Source organism: Meriones unguiculatus, chromosome 10, assembly GCF_030254825.1.
Source record: "Meriones unguiculatus strain TT.TT164.6M chromosome 10, Bangor_MerUng_6.1, whole genome shotgun sequence".
Classification (NCBI taxonomy): Eukaryota; Metazoa; Chordata; class Mammalia; order Rodentia; family Muridae; genus Meriones; species Meriones unguiculatus.
The window spans coordinates 101,387,162-101,405,567 of NC_083358.1; the positions used below are offsets into that span (position 1 = coordinate 101,387,162).

Here is an 18,406-nt window from a genome sequence, read left to right on the forward strand (position 1 = left end):
GTTTAAGGACAAAAAGAAAGACATGAAGTTGGAAGAGGTAGGCACTGGGGAGGGTCCAGGGGGAGTTGGAGGGAGGGAAGAATATGATCAAACTACATAATACATATGTATGAAATTCTCAAATAAATATTTATATAACTATATATGCACGATTTAATTATATAAAACTAAATATGCACAACTACCTTAGTATTCAACTAGCTTTCATTTTTAATACATTGTAAAATTACATGCATATATATTTTTTCTTTGTTTTCTTTATTTTCTTTTCCAGATTCCCTTTGGCCTTGAGAAATAATTTTCCTTTGTTATGGTAAACTTAAAACAAAACAATATATAGGGCTATATAACGTTTATTATTGCTCTAAGATTATCACAACAGAATGATCTACTCCGCTATCACAAATAAGACACAGACACCTGTTAGATTTTCTAGTTGCCTTATTTACTTTGGTCAGGGCAGATATTCCTACCTACACTGTCTGAGTCACTTCACCATCCATCTCCCAGCCTCCATCCAATGCATCCTCCTTAACCATCCTATCTTCTATCCATAATCTTATAAATACTTGCTATTTTATTCTTTATCTGAGCCATTTCACACCATTATTGGAGTCCTTCCTCCCAGTCCCACATGGTTTCTTTTCCAGCTAACCCAGCATCGTCCTCCTCCTTCCTCTCTTCCTTCTCCATCTGTCCTCAAAAGCCCCGGAACCTCGCCATACCTACCCCATTCTGCGCTGCCAGGTCTAGGCCATCTAATGAACTAACTAGATACAATGTTTTAGGCATCTTTATACAAAACAAGGACGGATGTATCTGGCGGGCAGTAACCAGATCTTGAGGGCCAGTAATTAGCAGTAGACCAACCTCCAACATTCCTTTGTGTCTAAACATTAGTTCAAAACTGTCTTCTTTGGAGGCTGGAGAGATGACTCAGCTGTGAAGAGCATTTGCTGTTCTTGCAGAGAACTTGAGTTTGCTTCCCAGCACTCATGCTGGGCAGCTCATGAGCACCTATAATTCTGGCTTCAGGGGTTTTATTGTTGTTTTTTGGTGTTTTTGTTTTGGAGACAAAGTTTTATCATGTAACTATAACTGACTTTGAACTTGCTATATAGACCAGGTGGGCCATGACCTCACAGAGATCCACCTGCCTCTTCCTCCTAAGTGCTAAGATTAAAGGTGTGACCAACCATACCCAGCTAAAAAATTTTTAAATTTACTTGTGTATATATATATATATATGTGTGTGTGTGTGTGTGTGTGTGTATATGAGTGTTTGGGCTGCAGATATCTGCCACATGTATGCCTGCTGCCACAGACGTAGGAACAGTAGTGAGCTGCCAGGTGGGTCCTGGGAATTGAACTGGTGCTCTTTACCACTGAGCCAATTCTCCATCTCTTCTTTCTGACTTATCCCCAGTGAACTTACTTTACTACCCGTGTGTCCAGTGCAGTAGCTAGCTTTATGTCACTTGGGACAAGCTAAAGTTGACTCAATCAAGAAAAATGCCCTATGAGAACCAGCTATAGGGCATTTTCTTAATTAGTGATGGGGACAGTCCAGCCCACTGTGGGTGGTGCCATCCCTAAGCTGGTGGTTCTGGGTTCTATAAGCAAGCCATGAGGAGCAAGAGAGTAAGCAGTACCCTTCCAGAGCCCCTGCATCACCTTCTGCCTCCAGGTTCCATCCCTGTTTGAGTTCCTGCCCTGACTTCCTCCCATGATGGACTACAATGTGGCCGTGTAAGCCAAATGAACCCTTTCCTCCTCAACTTGCTCTGGTCATGGTGTTTCATCGCAGCAATAGCAACCCTAAGACATTCAGGATGGCATACAAAAATTAATTTAAGGAGAACAGAACTGCAAGTGGGAAAGGTTTAAAGCCCTGCTTTAAAGACCCATATGAAATGGAGATAGTAAAGCCTCCATTGGTGTATAAAAAAATAAATCAATCATCATAGTTTATTCTACTCTTGAGTTACCTTGCATGAAGTAAAGCAGCAGCAACCAAACAAAAATTCTGAGAGAGGTAACCTGAATCCACCAGCTGCTGAATAATGGAAAAAACACCACTCGAACAAGCCCCTTCCGAGTGAGAGATGTCCATGGAATCTCAGGCTTGGCTTTGGCAAATGTTGAGCCTTTATACAGTCAATAAACAAAAAGAAACAGTTATTAAAATCCAAATAAGAAATACATATATGCGCTTGTACCGATGCCCACTTGTCACCTTAACACCCACTCACACCTACACCCAGGACCACCAGCCCAACGGTGGCATCTCTCATGTGAGCTGGGCACTCCCACCTCAAGCATTAATCAGAAAATACCCCAAAGATATGCCCACAAGCCAATTTGAATGAGGGGTAATTGAGGTCTCCTCTTCTCAGGTGACTCTAGTTTGTCAAGGTGGGAGATGAAAGAAAGAGAAAATATGTAATATGTATACTAAAAATCAGTTTTCCAACTCACCTCTGATTAAGTCAACGTCAATCAAGTCTGATTTTATGTGGCCCATTTTTTTTGGTTTGTTTTTGAAACCCTATGATAAAACAAAACAAAAACAGAAATGAGCAACGAAAAAGCAGTTCTTTTAAGAGTAAAACATAAGACTGTCTTCTTCCTTTTGGTATGGTGATGGCCAAGCCTATGAGGAGCACCCAAGGTTCTTCTGCTGTGCAGTCTCCTGATGTGAGTGCACGTTACAGAGCTCCATTCCTTGGGGAAACTCAAGCAGTGCACTTTAATTACCTTCCATGTGTGCATACTGCCACTGGTCTTCAGTTTATCAGAGTACAGCTTACACACTTGGGGCTTCATGGTAGGAGAGTTAAGGCTGGACACCTCCTCTATTGCCCCAAGTAGCAATACTCAGAATTGTTTTTTCTGGAGTCTCAAGGAATCCTCCAAAATTCTCCTTACTTGAGAGTTACAGGCTGGAGGACTCTAAGTGGGAGTTTGCAGATTAAGCTAAAGGGCTTTATTATCTTGATTTACAGTTAACCTTCACCTACCCTGAAGGTGAATTTTATCTCCACTGCATTTTATTCAAGGTAACATGCCAAGTTTCCTACCTAAGGGCACTTTTGTCTTTTAAGGTACTGGGGGATGGAGGTCTAACCTTTCTGCATATAAACTCCACTCAGTTCCTATTTTCAGAGCTCACTTTATCCTCAGACAAAACCAGGCGCCTCCAAGGTCCCAGAAAGCTGCTGAGCAAGCTGGCTGTCCATCAGCATTCTCCTCTGAGACCCGGATACTCCTGGAACTGTCATCTAAGAGGTTCCTCTTTAGCCCTGTTTCTTAATATTGTGATGTATCCATTTCATAAAAATCCCTTTATGTATCTACTTTATGTGATTTATCCATAAATATTCTTCAAAGAACAAAAAACCAAACTTTTCTGGGACTTGGTCTTCTATCATTTCATATTAACATAGCTTACTATGCAGTGTTACATGTATTTAATCCACTTATCTAAAAGCAGTGTAAAAATTCTAGTTTTTGTTGCATCCCCCAAGTTTCCAATAGCTCTAAAACTGATCATTGCTGCTTCAAAGAGGTGGCATTTCCTGTTTTGTTAGATTACAGAAAAAAAAAATGAAAACAAAACCCCTGAGAATCCGAAAATCACAATGACCTTACCATATAGTGTGTATTTATGAAATTATCTTTTGACTTTCTTACAAACTTTTAGTTTGTCAAATACTTTCACTGCTATTAATCTTGTAAGAGATAAACTTTAGGTAGAATGATGGTTCAGCTGATAGAGAGTTTGCCACTCGTGAGGACCTGATTCAAATCCCTAGAATCATGGAAAGCCAGATGCACAACACATACGCACATGCACACACGACCTCAACACTCCCATGGTGAGGTGGAAGACAAAGACAGGCCAGGTGCCTGGCCTGCTCACGGCTAACAGGAGACCCTGTCGCAAACAAAGTGAAAAGCAAGGAATGATACTTCAAGTTGTCCTCCAACCTCCACGCACACGCTGTGTGTGGCACACAGCACCCACATTCACAAACACATGTATACTACATGAGTCATACACACTGGGACTGGGGGAAGAGAGGGCAGATGAAATGACTCTGAGGTTAAGAGTACTTGCTGCTCTTCCAGGCAACCAGCTCCTAACTCCTACAAGGCAGCTGATCCATTCATAACTCCAGTTTCAGGAAAGCCAACACTCTCTTGTGGTCTCCAAAGACAGGCACTGCACACAGGCAGTTTAGAGACTGATTGACACTATTCTTAGTTAGGGTTTTATTGCTGTGAAGAGACACCGTGACCACGGCAACTCTTATAAAGGAAAACATTTAATTGGGGCTGGCTTACAGTTTCAGAGGTTTAGTCCATTATCGTCATGGTAGCATGAAGGGAAATAAGGTTCTAGAGAAGGAGCTGAATTCTACATTTTGATCTGAAGGCAACAGGAAGTAAATGAGAAATACTTCCTCCAACAAGGCCACACCTACTCCAACAAAGCCATACCTCCTTACAGTGTCAGTCCCTATGGGCCTATGGGGGCCATTTTTATTCAAACTACCACAATACTCATACACAAAATAAAGCTTTAAAAGAGATGAATTTTAATTTCATGCTCAACTAAAACCTGTAGGAGCTACTTCTTAGTCAAGTTTTAAAATCAGATGTTTAACCATCAAAGTTAGTGTAAAAGGTTAAGCAGGTTTTACTATGCAAGTATGAGGACCTGAGTTTGAGTCTCCAGCTTCCACATAAAAAGCTAGGCATGACTGTAGGTAGCTGTAACCCCAGCATTAGGAGGGAGGCATACTCTCAGAGCTCAGTAGCCAAACACTATATAACAAGGTTCCAGAACAAGAGGCCTTCTCTCAAGATGGTAAGTCAGAAAATAAGAGCAAGCCACCTAAATTACTGCTGGGGTGCTTGTAATGCACACACAGGGACACAACATACCCACAATTAAAGAAACCAAAGCCCAGAGATCTGAATCAAGTTATCCTCAGTCTTAACCATTACACATCCTGAGTTTTGCTATATGGAATCAAACTCATTCCACAACAACAACAAAAAAAAGGAGGTTTAGTTGAGGCAAACAATATGGCTTGACCTTGAAAACTTTAATGAGGAAAGCCTGGGAACTGTAAGTGCTTTCCTCACTGGTTACACACAACCTACATCTTACAAGCTAAAGACTGATGGAGGGAAGTGCACTCATCGCCTATATGGCTGCCTAGACCTCTGCAGAATCCCCTCCCACAGTAAACCCTCACAAAACTGTAATACTGTGACACTAGTTTAGAAGCACCTTACAAAAACCCTGAACAGATTACTGCAATCAGGATAAAACCACTGACATACAACCTTAAGGAAAGAATAAAACACTGAACATAACTGCTGCAACATCATTGGACTGTGTGTGTAACTGTAGATAGATAGATGGATGGATGGATGGATGGATGGATGGATGGAGCCCTGTAATTCCTATTTCCCAGTGTGTTGGATTTCCATTTTATTGCCACTAAAAGAATAAAACTACAATAAAAAGACGATGCAACCTTTGACTTCTTATCGCACATTGTGCAGACTATGGGTTGAATCTGCCATGCTTCCCCAAAGGCTTATGCTGAACTTTTGGGGATAGTTGGGGAAGCTGTGGAAACCTTAGGAGGGAAGGTTTCAATATAGTAAGTCAGTTCTTGGTGATGCTGACTTATACCTGTTCCCAAGTTCCTTCCTCACTCTCTGCTTCCTGTCCACAAGCTGAGCCCTCCCCTCCTCATGCTCCTGTTTCCATGATGTTGGACCTTACAAGGAACCCAGAAAATGGAGCCAAAAGACCATAAGCAAAATAAGTCATTCCTCTTTTTGTTGTTTTATCAAAAATTGTGTTTGAGACATGAGAAAATAGTAACAGAGGGCACAGTGTCAACAAAAAGCAATGACATGGCAAATATAACACTATAAGTAATTGTATAGCATACATCTAACTCACATTAAGAAATGAAAAAAAAAAAAAAGTCAGAGAAAATTCCTCAAAGAAAATAATACCTGGAGATCAAACTCAGGACTTGATCCTAGGTAACAGGAGCCTGAAGGGGTGAGCCACCTCACCGGCCCCACTTCTTCACTTTTTTTCCCATGTTCTCCCATATTGTTTAGAGATATGATAGTAACTTTTTCTTCCAACATTTCTACTAAGTTTATTTTAAGTCATTTTTTCTTGTACTTTCATGTTTGTGAACAAGTACTCTATCACTGAGCAACATACAACCCCAGCCCCACATTTTCATCTATGACATCTTTTTTTTAATTTTTGGTCATCTTTAAAGACCTTCTAGAGTTGGTAGATAAACTTTATATTTACAAATTATTTTTTACAAGTGCTGTATTTTTAAAATGGAATGATGGCTATAGATCAGGTGAGCCTTCTTAACACTGACAGGTAAACATGTTTTGAAGACTATATATGTGTGCAGAGGGTCCCTGTAAGACTGTTCAGTTTCAGTATAATCATCTTTACAACAGTGGGAAAACAATCCTCAGTCCACAGAAGCCAGACTTCAAATGTGAATTTTGATCTCTTCACGGGCTAACAACATGCAGTACAATACTGTCCTGTGACAATGGGTAGTAATAACTCACAGTTACCACAACATCACAAGGGTCAACAGCCCACACCCTGCTAAAACCAGTGTTGCTAAGCTTGGTGCTAAGGTTAGGTGCAGTAACCTCTGACAGCATTTTCAGTTTATAACAGACCTACTCACTATTCGAGTTCTCAGGAATATATGAACTATAATTGGCATGTTATATAATACATCTCATTTTTAATCGTATCTAATCACTTAAATATATTAATTACTGTTGTGGTTCTTCCACTATTTGTTTAGTCAGTGTGGATCAAGGCCTTGGTATGTAGACTACACTGACTTCAAAATTGCAATCTTTCTGCCTCAGCTTTTCTCCCAAGTACTAACAACAGGCATGCACCACCCACCTTAATTCTTTAAAATAAAATTATTCCTTTTCTACTTTTCCTTTAAGTTTCAAATATCTCATGAACTTTATCCATTTATATTTACACATAGATCTATAGATTGGATACAGCTTTCTGAACAGTAGCTCGCACTGTAGAGGTGCTGGCAACCATTTCACTCTTCCGATTGGTTTCTATAGAAATTCCACTGTCCTCTTTAGAGACTGGCTTAACAGCAGCTTAACAGCCTGGCTGCCAGGCTCATGTGATCCTCAGTATTAGAGTATCAACTCAACTCCTATTTGTTTCTGGCATAGAACTGTTTCAGCCTACCCAAGAGCAAGCTGCAGTTCTGTCTTCTGTGAGGGAAAGACAGGTGTGTGGAGGAAGGAAGGTCTGAGGGTGCAGCCATTGCCACCATGCATATGTTCCTGCAGTCCTGTCTTCAGTTCTGCACAATGACCTGATGAAACTGAACAGAGCTTTTCCTAGTTTCTTACCGGCTTTTCCCACAGCAGACACTCAAGTGCTTACTTTCTTTACTCCCCCCCTGCTTCACAGCTTTCAGAATTGTACGTTAGCTCCATCTAATGTAGCCTTCTCTGCTCTGCTCATACCTCAGAGCTGAGCCCTTTTTCTTACTGCTATCACTGTAAATGTTTCAGGACAATGCTGAACAGAGCTTAGTGTATGCTCTTAACCTGTCCTCTTTACTGAGGAGATTCAGTCACACCTGCAGCACTAAGATTAAAATACAACAAACAGCTGAATGAGCCTCTGGACTTCACTAGCCTTTTTTTCTAGACTATGTAGCCCAAGGTGACCTTGCACTTACAATCCTCCTGCCTTGGGCTCCTGAGTGTTGGAATTATAGACACGTAGATAGATATATAGATGTATATATATACACATATATATACGCATATTTTGTGTCACTTTCAAACAGTATTTTTGTTCTTTTTAATACTAGTTAGAAAAAAATTTCAAAACAAAGAAAATATTTATTAAAAAGTTTCATTCATCTTAGCAAACAGGATGTTAAGTACTAAAATAGTATCAGACATATATAGTCTATTAAAACATTGGAGGAAATTTTGTTTTACTACATATACTTTTAAATTGTAAAGTTTATATAAATATTTTGTAACTACATATTTTCTCCCATCATTGGTGTAACTTAAAAAAATTGTTTTACTGAGTATACTTTATATACCATTAAATACATCCATTTGAAGTGTACAGTTCTAGTAAATTACTTGGAGTTTTAGTAAATTCATAGTTATAAAATCATGATTGATACTCAGTACTTAGGATATAGCCATCACCCCCAAACTTCCTTTGAGCCTGTGTATTAGTCCAATTTTTATTCCTGTAATGTAAAGTATGGGAAGCTTTATAAATAGAGGGGGCTTATTTGTAGTTGTCCAGAGGTCCACATCTAGAGACAGCCTTCCTGTTGGTAACCTCAAAGCGGCACAGAGCATCTCATGGAAAGAAGGCAGGGACATGTATGAAAGTGTGGCTCTCCCTGTTCTTACAAAGAAAACAGGAGCCAAACATAGCCACTCCACCGACCTTATCTGATCATAATAAAGCTCCCAAAGGTTCTACCTGTAAACACAATAGGATCACTTTTCCACTTTCCTGATACCTCACAATTCGAATTAAATTTTAACACATGAAACCCTGGGAAGGACACTCAACTATAGCAGCCTGTTTGCAGAAATCTCTGTTCCTAGAAAACATCAGAAGGCAACTACTGATCTGCTTTCTATCTTTGTACATTCTAGACATTTCATATCAGCAGAATCATGTAAAATTGTCTTCTTGCGTAAGTACTTTCATTAGGCATGCTATAGAGGTGTACTACATCTTTCGATACACCTTGCATTAGACAGATAGAAGACACTGGTTTAAGCATTCACCACTTTTAGGATGAAGGTGAACAGAGCTTTTTGTCTTGTAGATAACTGGAAAAGTAAATCATGTGAAAAGCATACATGTAACTTTTAAGAGACCATCAGGCAACTTTCAGTTTTCCATACCAACCTATAGGATCTGAATTCTCGTTTCTACATATCTTTGTTTAGTAGGGTTGGCCAGTCTAGTAGGGATATAGTGGGTTTCACTGTGATTTTAATACATACTTCCCTGATAACTAATGTAAAGCATCTTTTCGTGTACCTAACAGATTCATTTAGTCTTTGATAAAATATGTATATGACATTAATCATTATTTAAGATTTTTTTTTTAGTCCTTTATATAAATGATTTGAAAATATGTTCATATTTTCCTTCCCTCATCTCCTTTGAGATAGGGCCTGTGTTATCCACACTGGCCTCTAACGCCTATGCTTAAGCAACTTTCTTGCCTCAGCCTTCCAAGTAGCTGGAACTCACTCAGACAACAGGTGTATGTGATTGCACCCTTTCTTTCATTAAATGATATGTTTGGGAGAAAGCTTTTAATATTGGTAAGTCACTTGATCGTTCTTTATTACTATGGTTTTGCATTACTGAGGTACCATAGCAAGAGTGTAGTGAAGAGGACAGACAGCATGCAAGACAAGAGCTGGCTCTCTCCTTTTACCTTTTAAGTCCCAGGGATTGAACTCAGGTGGCAGGCTTGTCAGCAAAGCACCTCTACAACCTGAGTCATCTCCCTGACTCTATTCAGGGACTGCTGATGCTGTCTATGTAAAGCCTCTCACTATGGAGCCCAAAGTGGCCTTGCACTTACAATCCTCCTGCCTTGGGCTCCTGAATGCTGGAATTACAGACATGCATCACTATAGATAGATAGATAGATGCATATATATATATATATGCATATTTTTTTCTTTCACGTATGAGTTTCTAAGAAGCCTTTACCCATTTAAAAGTGACAAGATTTCCTACACTTTCTTCTAAGAATCTATAGTTTACTTTACTCATACTTAAACCTATAATCCATTTTCTATGTTATATGAAGTAAAAATAAAAGATCCTTGTTATAGTTTACACCAACTCTCTTGGTACTGCTTATTGAAAAAAAACCATCATTTCTTCATTGGGTTTTTGGCACTGTCCTAGCTGTTTTAACTTTCAACTTCACACAGCCTAGAATCACCTGAGGAAGTCTCACCTGAGGGAGCGACTAGTGATCTGTGGCCCTGTCTTAATTGATGACTTATGTGAGTGCGTTCAGTCCACTGTAGGTTGCGCCTCTCCTAAGCAGGTGGGCCTGAAGCTTTATAAGAAAGCTAAATATGCATGAGCCAGTGAGCAAGCCAGTGAGCAGAAAGCAGTGTTCCTCACAGTTCCTGCCTTGTGTTCTTGTCCTGACCTCCTTCAGTGACGATCTCAAAGTTTAAGCAAAATAAACCTTTTCTTCCTCATGTTGCTTTTGGTCAATATTTTTATCACAACAGAAAGAAAATTAAAATGTATAACAGAGCATAGTTGGCTTACACCTGCCCCATCACTATTAAGGCTGAGGTAGGAGGATCATAAATTCAAAGGCAGCTGAAACTCCTAGAGAGCTCCAGGTCTGCCTGGGTTCACAATAAAGAGTCTGACTCCACAGATGAAAAGCACTCTATTAATGTGGTAAGGAGGGGCTGGAGAGATGGCTCTGTGGTTAAGACTGCTCATGGCACTTGCATAGGACCCACCCTAGTTCAATTTCCAGCACCACAATCATCCATAACTTAGTTCCAAAGGATCCAATGCCTTCTCTGATCTCCAAGGACACAGGCACACACGTGGTATACATAACATACAGGTGGGCAAAACACCCACACAGATAGATAGATAGATAGATAGATAGATAGATAGATAGATAGATAGATAGACAGATAGATGGATAGATGGATCTGAATTTTTTTAAAGATCTATTTGTTTAAATATGACTGCTCTATCTGCATGTACACCTGCATGCCAGAAGAGGGCATCAGATTACATTACAGATGGCTGTGACGCACCATGTGGTTGCCAGGAACTGCACTCAGGACCTCTGGAAGAGCAGACAGTGCTCTTATCCACTGAGCCATCTCTGCAGCCCTGAAATATTTTTTTAATTAAACAAAGAAATAAGATTTCTAGATTTTTCTTTTCTGTCCAATCACTTTATCAATCAAGTTGATACAATACTATTTCCCTATATTATTTACTATTGCTCTACACTAAATTTTTAGATCAAATTATATAAGCTTTCCAACTCTGACTTTTTTAAATTTATTTTTAATATTCCACATTCTTTGAAATCCACACAAATTTCAGAGGTAGCTTATTAGCTAACCGGAATCCTGAAGGCAAATTATTAAACATAGCAGGAGATAACCGATATCTGATTAACAATACTGAATCTTATAAATGATATATGTTGCTCAATTTATTTGGACCCTTTCTAACATCTCAGAAAAAAACTGTATAGTTTTAGCATGCAAGCCTTACATTTTCTATACAAAATTCATGCCTAAATTTTTAAAATATTTTATTTTGTAGTGACCAGAATTCTTTAAGATTTATTTATGTGCATGTGTGTGAGTGTATGTGATTGTGTACAAACCTGTAAGCCAGAAGAGCTAGAGTTACATATGTTTGCTGGACTTGTCATGTAAGAATCTTAACTCCAGGTCTTCCTGACTGCACAAAAGGCATCCTTAACTGCTGAGTCATCTCTCCACCCCACTTTTTTGGTTTTTTTAATATAGGATCTTACTGTCTACAGCACAAGCTGGCCTTGAAATCATGGCAATCCTCCTGCCTCTGCCTCTCAAATGCTAGGATGCTTTCTTAGTTTTACTTGTATATTCTCATAGCTAATACTTAAAAAACTCAAGTGATTTTTATATACAGACCTTATATCCAAAGACCTTGCCAAACATGCTGTTAGTAATTTTTTGTGGGTTCCCTAGAATTTTCTATGTGATTAGGTCAACATTAATAAAGACATTTCCATTTCTTTCCTATCTTGGTGTCTTTTCAGTCTTTTACTTGCCTTATAGCACAGGCCAGGATCCATAACTAGGTAAAAGTAGGGAAATCAAGTATTCTTGTTTTTTTTTCCTGGCTATGGGGAAAGCAGTTAGTTTATCCATTAAGGGCAATAGTTACTGCAGGCTTTTTTCCAGCCTTTAGTAAGTCGAGAAACCTACTTTCAACTCTTACTTCATCATTATAAATTTTACAGATGCACAGAATTTTGTCAAGTGTTTTTACTGTGTCTATGGAGGTCATATGGTTTGGTTCTTTGTTCCATTAGTCACAGTAATTTATTTTCAATTGTTAAAATCAACGTTGTAATGGGGTGTAGTGATGTACACATTTGATCCCAGAACCTAGGAGGCAATGGCAAAAGGATTGCTGTAAATTGAGGCCGGTCAAACTATCAAGTTGTAGGTCAGCCAGGACTACAGTGAGACCCTGTCTAAAAATCCCCATAAAAGAAAAATATATATTCCTACATAAACTGTATTCAATCACAGTAGATAAACCATTCTGTACTGATGAGTTGATGGTTTTAATATTCTGTTAACAATTTTAACTCCTATATTCACAGCTTGTTTTCTCACATCTAATTTTAGTTTTGATATCAAGGTAACCCCAACACCTGGAAGGCTGGCAGAAAGACTTCCATGCAGTGGGTCCAGCCTGTGCCACTTGCTTCCCAGCATCACCTCATCTCACGTGCACACGCACACACCAGCCTTTCTACTCTCTTCAGAACGGTAGTTCTGAGTAAAACTCATTTCTATTACCACCCCATCTCCACGCTTATACTACAATCATACTGGGACGCTTGCTAACTCCTTAGACACATCTTATACTTCTGTTAGTACTTTCCCCCTTGTGTTCAACATCTACCAAAATGCCCTAAACACAGCAATTCAGTAAGTTTGCCAAACAGTTCTGATCATTTTTTCCATCCAAGATTAACATATCTTTCAAAAATTTGTCTTAAATTTTAGATTATTTTATGTGTCAAAAGAGGGTGTCAGATTAGATTATCATATGAGTATGGGTGTTTTGTCTGCATGTATGTATATACAAATGTGAATTCTTCCATGCCCACAGAGGTCAAAAGAGGGTGCCAGGTATCTCTGGAATTACAGATGGTTGTGAGCCACGAAAGTGCTAGGAACAAAACCCAGGTCCTCTGGAAAAGCAGCCAGGTACTTACCAAACCATCTCTCCAGTGCCCTTTAAATATTTTAAACTATATTTTTATAAATGCACTTTAAAACTTTTTAACATTTATTTATTATTTTATGTGTATGAGTGTCTTGCCTGCATGTAAGAAAGTGCACTACATGCATGTAGTATTCATATAGGCCAAAGAGGGTACCAGATCCCCTCTTACATAGTTACAGACAGTTGTGAGCTGCCATGTGGGTGTTGGGAACTGAACAGCGTCTCTGCAAGAGCAGCCAATGCTCTTAACCACTTAAGTCACCCCCTATAAATGTAGTTCAGATAGAACTGAACTGATAGAACTGAACTAATAGAACTGTGAGCTGATACTCTTTTGTTTTAAATTTTTAATTTAGTTTTTGTTTGTTTAATCTAACTAAACATCTTTTTAAAAAACATCTTAGTTTTCTCACAGTATTCTGAACATGAAGCCCATGAAGGCAATAACTGCCTATCTTTTTCAGAACATTTAAAAAAAAATTAAGGTTTGTTTTTTTTTCATATAATATAATCTGACCACAGTCTTTCCTTCTCCCCAACTCTTCCCAGATTCTATCCCACCTACCCAACTTCCTATGGTTTCTCTCAAAAACAAAAGCAAACCATACACACACATAAATCACATGGAATGTTTTATGTTGGCCAACCATTCTTGTGCTTAAAGCTTGACCTGCAGTTTTACAACATTCTTAACATTTGTTCCACATGTGACACATTAGCTGTGACACCGCTACTAAATGAAGAAATACACTTTAAAGAGCTATCAGGGTATAACCGTAGCAGAGAGCAATGGAGTGGTCAATTCTGTGCAGCAACAGGTAACAAGCAGGAGCTCCTGGCCACGCAAGATGCTCCAAGAGCAGATACAGACAAAATCCCTGCCCCTGAGCCCAAGGCACACTCACAGGTTAACAAGGAACTCTGATAGGGTGCATTAAAAGGCATATGTTAAGAGGCATGGGAAGATGAAATAAGAAAATCTAAATCTAAATCTGCAGCAGGAAGTAAAATCCTTTTAAGGACCAGGAAACCAAAACCCAGACAAAACTACATGGATCTGTTAAGGATCACAAGGCTAGAGGACATAAAACAATATCTAATTTTCTAGGCTAGCCATTTCTATTACACTACTGATGTGGCTAGTAGCTCACAGAAAAAGAATTAGAAAAGACTTAGACAGTTAGAAAATAAATTGTGGGATTTATTCATCTAAGCCCCACCTTCCATTAACAAGAAGGAGAGCTAAGGAAACTGTGAAATTAGCTATATACTGTGTAGCTCAAACAACTTTTTAGATGACTGGATTATGAAGAAATGCACCGAGTAATGGTTAAATATACCCATGTTTTTAAAGTGTTGGTAAACGTCTGCATCAAATCTTTTCAGAAGGAGTACCAAAGCAAGGATGTGCTAGCAGTTATGAACGATTTCCAAGGACGAGACCCCAAAGCCAGTCCTATCGGCTTCTCTTTGGGCTTCTCTCAAAGACTACCAAATTACAAGTGGCCACTCAGCAACTACTCCATAACCAATATTTTCCCTCCCTGTGTGATGACTTGCACAGTAAAGTTTAACCTTCCCCTCTACTATTACAAATTAACCAACTGGCATTATGAATTACAAAGCAGTTTTTGGTTGTTTGGTTAGCATGAAAAAAACTGAAGACGGTGCTCAGTTCGAAGGGTAATGTCCAAAGAAGCTTAAGAACCTGAAAAACTTGAAGACTCACCTCTAAACCAGTAATTAAAAAAAAAAAAAAAATGGGGGCGGAAAGCTAGATAGGCCAAATATGATTTTAATTTGGCTTGCACAACAGTGATGATGATTATGAGGAGGAGGAGGAGGAGGAAGATGAAGAAAAAGAGAAAGCGAAGAAGAGGACTACTACCCTTTTAGAATGTGGACATTTCTTTGTTAAACGTGTGTATTTCCAGATTCTTTTGAGTAAATGTCTGGCAATACTGGATTTGAACAGTCATATGGAAAAAAATGACCAGAAATAAGAAAGCACATTGCCATTTACCTGCAACATTTGCTACTGAGGCTACAAAACAACTGTCCTTTATCATTACCCATGCACTGCTGTTTTTCTTATAAAGAATTCAAAAAATAAAAGAATGTATACTTAATGGATAGTGCACATTCTTTAAGTATGATCCTCTCTTCTCTTTAAAGCAGTAACAAAGAAATCAATTTACCTTAATCTGAGTCTGTTCGATTGACTTTTCCCATATCTGCTGATCATATGCTCCAATCTGAAATAAGGAGCAGGCTATTTAAACGATGCAAAGGCAATCTTTGTATCTAAGTCAAACCTCACAAGGCCATGAAACTATTAAATTTGGTATCTGGGAAGTGTGTTTCTCACATAGTAAGTTCATAATTCCAAGGGCTGTTTAAAAAAAAAATAGACTAGATCTAAAAAGTAAAAAAGCAACGCCCCAAATATTTTAAATTAAGGATCACTTAAAAAATATTTCTACTCCCTAAGGAAAACATCAATAGGAATATGAGAAAGGAATAAGAGGAAAGGAACAGCTCAATCAGCCGACAGTAGCAATCTGGGCCATGCAGATAAGAATTTCATTTTTTATTAAAAAAAAAAATTAAAGTCTGATAAAGCAAAGCACTGCAGCAGTGTGTCTATGCTGCCTGGAGATAGGTGACTTAACAGCTCACATCCTGGAACCTAAACTGGGGTTTATAATGACTTTGCACATCAGTCTTTACAGTTATGCTGCGGTATTATATGAGAATATGTGCTATTACCAAACTTAAGGAAAGTTAACAACCGTCTTTAAGAGAGTTTTCTGCAGGAAATACGGTTTACAAATAAAAATTACTGTTACCTTCTTCTGATACCACGATATAGCATCTCTCTCATTTGAGGCCATCTGCGTCTCCAGCCAGAGAGTCGGATTTCACTAAAAACGAAGGAAATGTCTCCGTAAGTCCAGGTGTTGAAGGTTATTATCCCCATTGGGGGCTGACTTAAAATCTGCTTCTCCCAGCCTCTCCATGAACTGCTCTTTCTCCAGGTGCTCGCGGGTAAGAAGGAAAAAGAAAAAAAAAGTGTGGGGGGAGGGGAAAACGGGCACAGAGGCAACCAAGAAGCCTCTGCACCAGCCAGCCCAAGTACGGATGCGGCGACGGCAAGGACCGGACCGGGCCGGGCCCACCCCCGCGCCCTCCTTCTCCCCGCGGCCGGCTCACCTGGTGCCCGCTGCCGGCCGGGCCCCCGCTCCTCAGTGACCCCGGCCGGGCCTGGAGGCCGGGGGCGAGGCGGCGGGCCCGGCAGGCCGCATCTTCCCCCAGAGGCCCCGGCCGCCGGCGGGGCCGTTACCATGGAGACCGCAGCGGCCGGCCCAGCCCGGGAGGCCGCCGGCCGCACTGAGCCCTGAGGAGCGCAGCCTGCAGCAGCCACGGACACCCGACCCGGGCGGTCACCGAACCGGCCCTGGGAGACGCCGGGAACCAGCTGGCAGATGAGCGGAAGGAAGCGGGAACGGTGCCTTCGCCGGGCACCTCGGCACCCGCCAGCGCTGGGGACCCGGCTGGAGGCCAGCCCCGGGCCGGCGGCGGCGCGCGTCGTCCGGGAGGGACGGGCCGCGGCTCGACGAGCTCCCGGGGAGCTCAGCCGCTTCCGCCTTCCGGCTCCGCCCCCGGCCGCCTCCTGGCAGCCCGGAGGCTGAGGCCGAGCGGCGTCCCGCGGGTAACCCTCGACGCCTAACGGAAAGTCACCTCCGAAACAACCCTCCCGGCACCCATCGATCCCCGGGAGGCTGGTCCCGTGGTGCCAGAGGTTCCTGTGCGGGTCTGCAGCATTTAGCGTGGCGTCTACTTCGTCTAGCCGTGGCCCTTAGGGTGGACGAGGTGAGAAACTAGCGCCAGACCCGAGCCCTGCGCACGAGTTCTCCGTTCTTGTTGGGCAGGTGTTTGAATTTGCGCGGCCTGGAACGCGGACAGGCGGCCTGTGGCTTAGCGGTTTCCTCCCTCGGCTCTCAGCAGCTCTGGACAAGGGCTTTCAGGTGCCTACACAAGCCTAGGAGTGGCTGGAGAGATGGCTCAGAAGTTAGGAACATTGTCTGCCCTTCCAGAGGTCCTGAGTTCAATTCCCAGCAACCACATGGTGGCTCACAACCATCGTATGAGTTCTGGTGCCCTCTTCTGTCATGCAGGTGTACATTCAGGCATACATAATCAATAAGTCTTAAAAACAAAGCCTAGGATAGAGAATGCACAAAGCCCGACCGCGCTGGGTGTTTCCCCAAATGGGAAAAAAATAGCTGTAGAGGCTGTTTTTAATGATTCAGAGGTCCAGAGAAAGGGCAGTTGGGCTCTAACGTGGATATTTAAATTTATGCCCACGGGGTTTCTAAACTGTTCTTCTCTCTGTACATTTTGTGCATGTCAGTGGTTTGTTTCCAAGGGCCATTGTCTTCAGCTTACTTAAAGTTGTCTCCTTTCTTGTCGTGGGCACAAAGCATTTAGTTGATGTAAGGCTAAAAATGGCTTTCCTATCACTTGAGAATGCCCAAGAGGCAGTCTGCAGCTTATAGGCAGTCTTAAAAGGGTCAAATGAAAAATCTCCATAATGTAAACCGACTAAAAAGTAACACCCACAGGAATAATTTTTAAAACTTTCTTCACCTACAAATTGGCAGTGGTTACACTGTTTTTACCCTTTCACCTGTTAAGGGCTAAACTAAAAACTGTTGAGTTTTAGCAGCTTTTCCCTTCAGTACTGCTGAACAGCATAACTCAAGGAATGACCAACTAATTGCTAAATGACAAACAAAAATTCACCTTGAAACCTAAATTAACACTAAGAATAAAAAGCATTTGACTTCGTTGCTGAACACACAAAGTTTCTGGCTGTGGGTGGTACTTTCAGGAACAGAATTAGTGGTACGGTAGCTCATCATTTTCCAAGAGCCCTGTTAAATATTTTCGATTTTATTAGGATTGCTGCTGTGTAAGGCAGAGCTCTGAACCCACAACAGCGCTCAGCCTGCTGCTCCCTGTAATGACCTGTGATTTTAGGAAATTGGTTCGATTTTCAAGTCTGCTTTCTCACCTGTGTTGTGGAGATAATTACCTCCCTACTACTGGCTGTGAGAACTGATGAGATACCCTGAGATGAGATGCCTTCTGGGAACTAAGTGCTGTCAGAACAAACACTTGAACTACACAGTTCACCCAAAACCTAATGAGGAAAAGAACCCATTTTGCCGTGTCCCATAGTCACTCCATATTTGA

General features: G+C 40.8%; 1 protein-coding gene across 6 annotated transcripts in view; it reads right to left on the reverse strand.

Annotated features, from left to right (window-relative positions):
• Phtf1 (putative homeodomain transcription factor 1) overlaps nucleotides 1-16,501 on the reverse strand; it is a 40,345-nt gene extending 23,844 nt beyond the window's left edge. For 3 of the 6 annotated variants that reach the window (XM_060392951.1, XM_060392950.1, XM_060392948.1), the window contains exons 1-5: nucleotides 15,997-16,067; nucleotides 15,346-15,402; nucleotides 10,936-11,014; nucleotides 2,479-2,548; nucleotides 1,989-2,147 (exon numbers count right to left, since the gene is read on the reverse strand). In XM_060392951.1, the coding sequence (XP_060248934.1) occupies nucleotides 1,989-2,147; nucleotides 2,479-2,548; nucleotides 10,936-11,014; nucleotides 15,346-15,402; nucleotides 15,997-16,031 (400 nt within the window). In that variant the 5' untranslated portion in view covers nucleotides 16,032-16,067. Of the gene's footprint in view, nucleotides 1-1,988; nucleotides 2,148-2,478; nucleotides 2,549-10,935; nucleotides 11,015-15,345; nucleotides 15,403-15,996; nucleotides 16,072-16,360 lie in introns of those variants that run through there. The other 3 variants (XM_021634221.2, XM_021634220.2, XM_060392949.1) reach the window with 2 other exon arrangements.
• Between the last annotated feature and the right edge of the window lie 1,905 nt (nucleotides 16,502-18,406).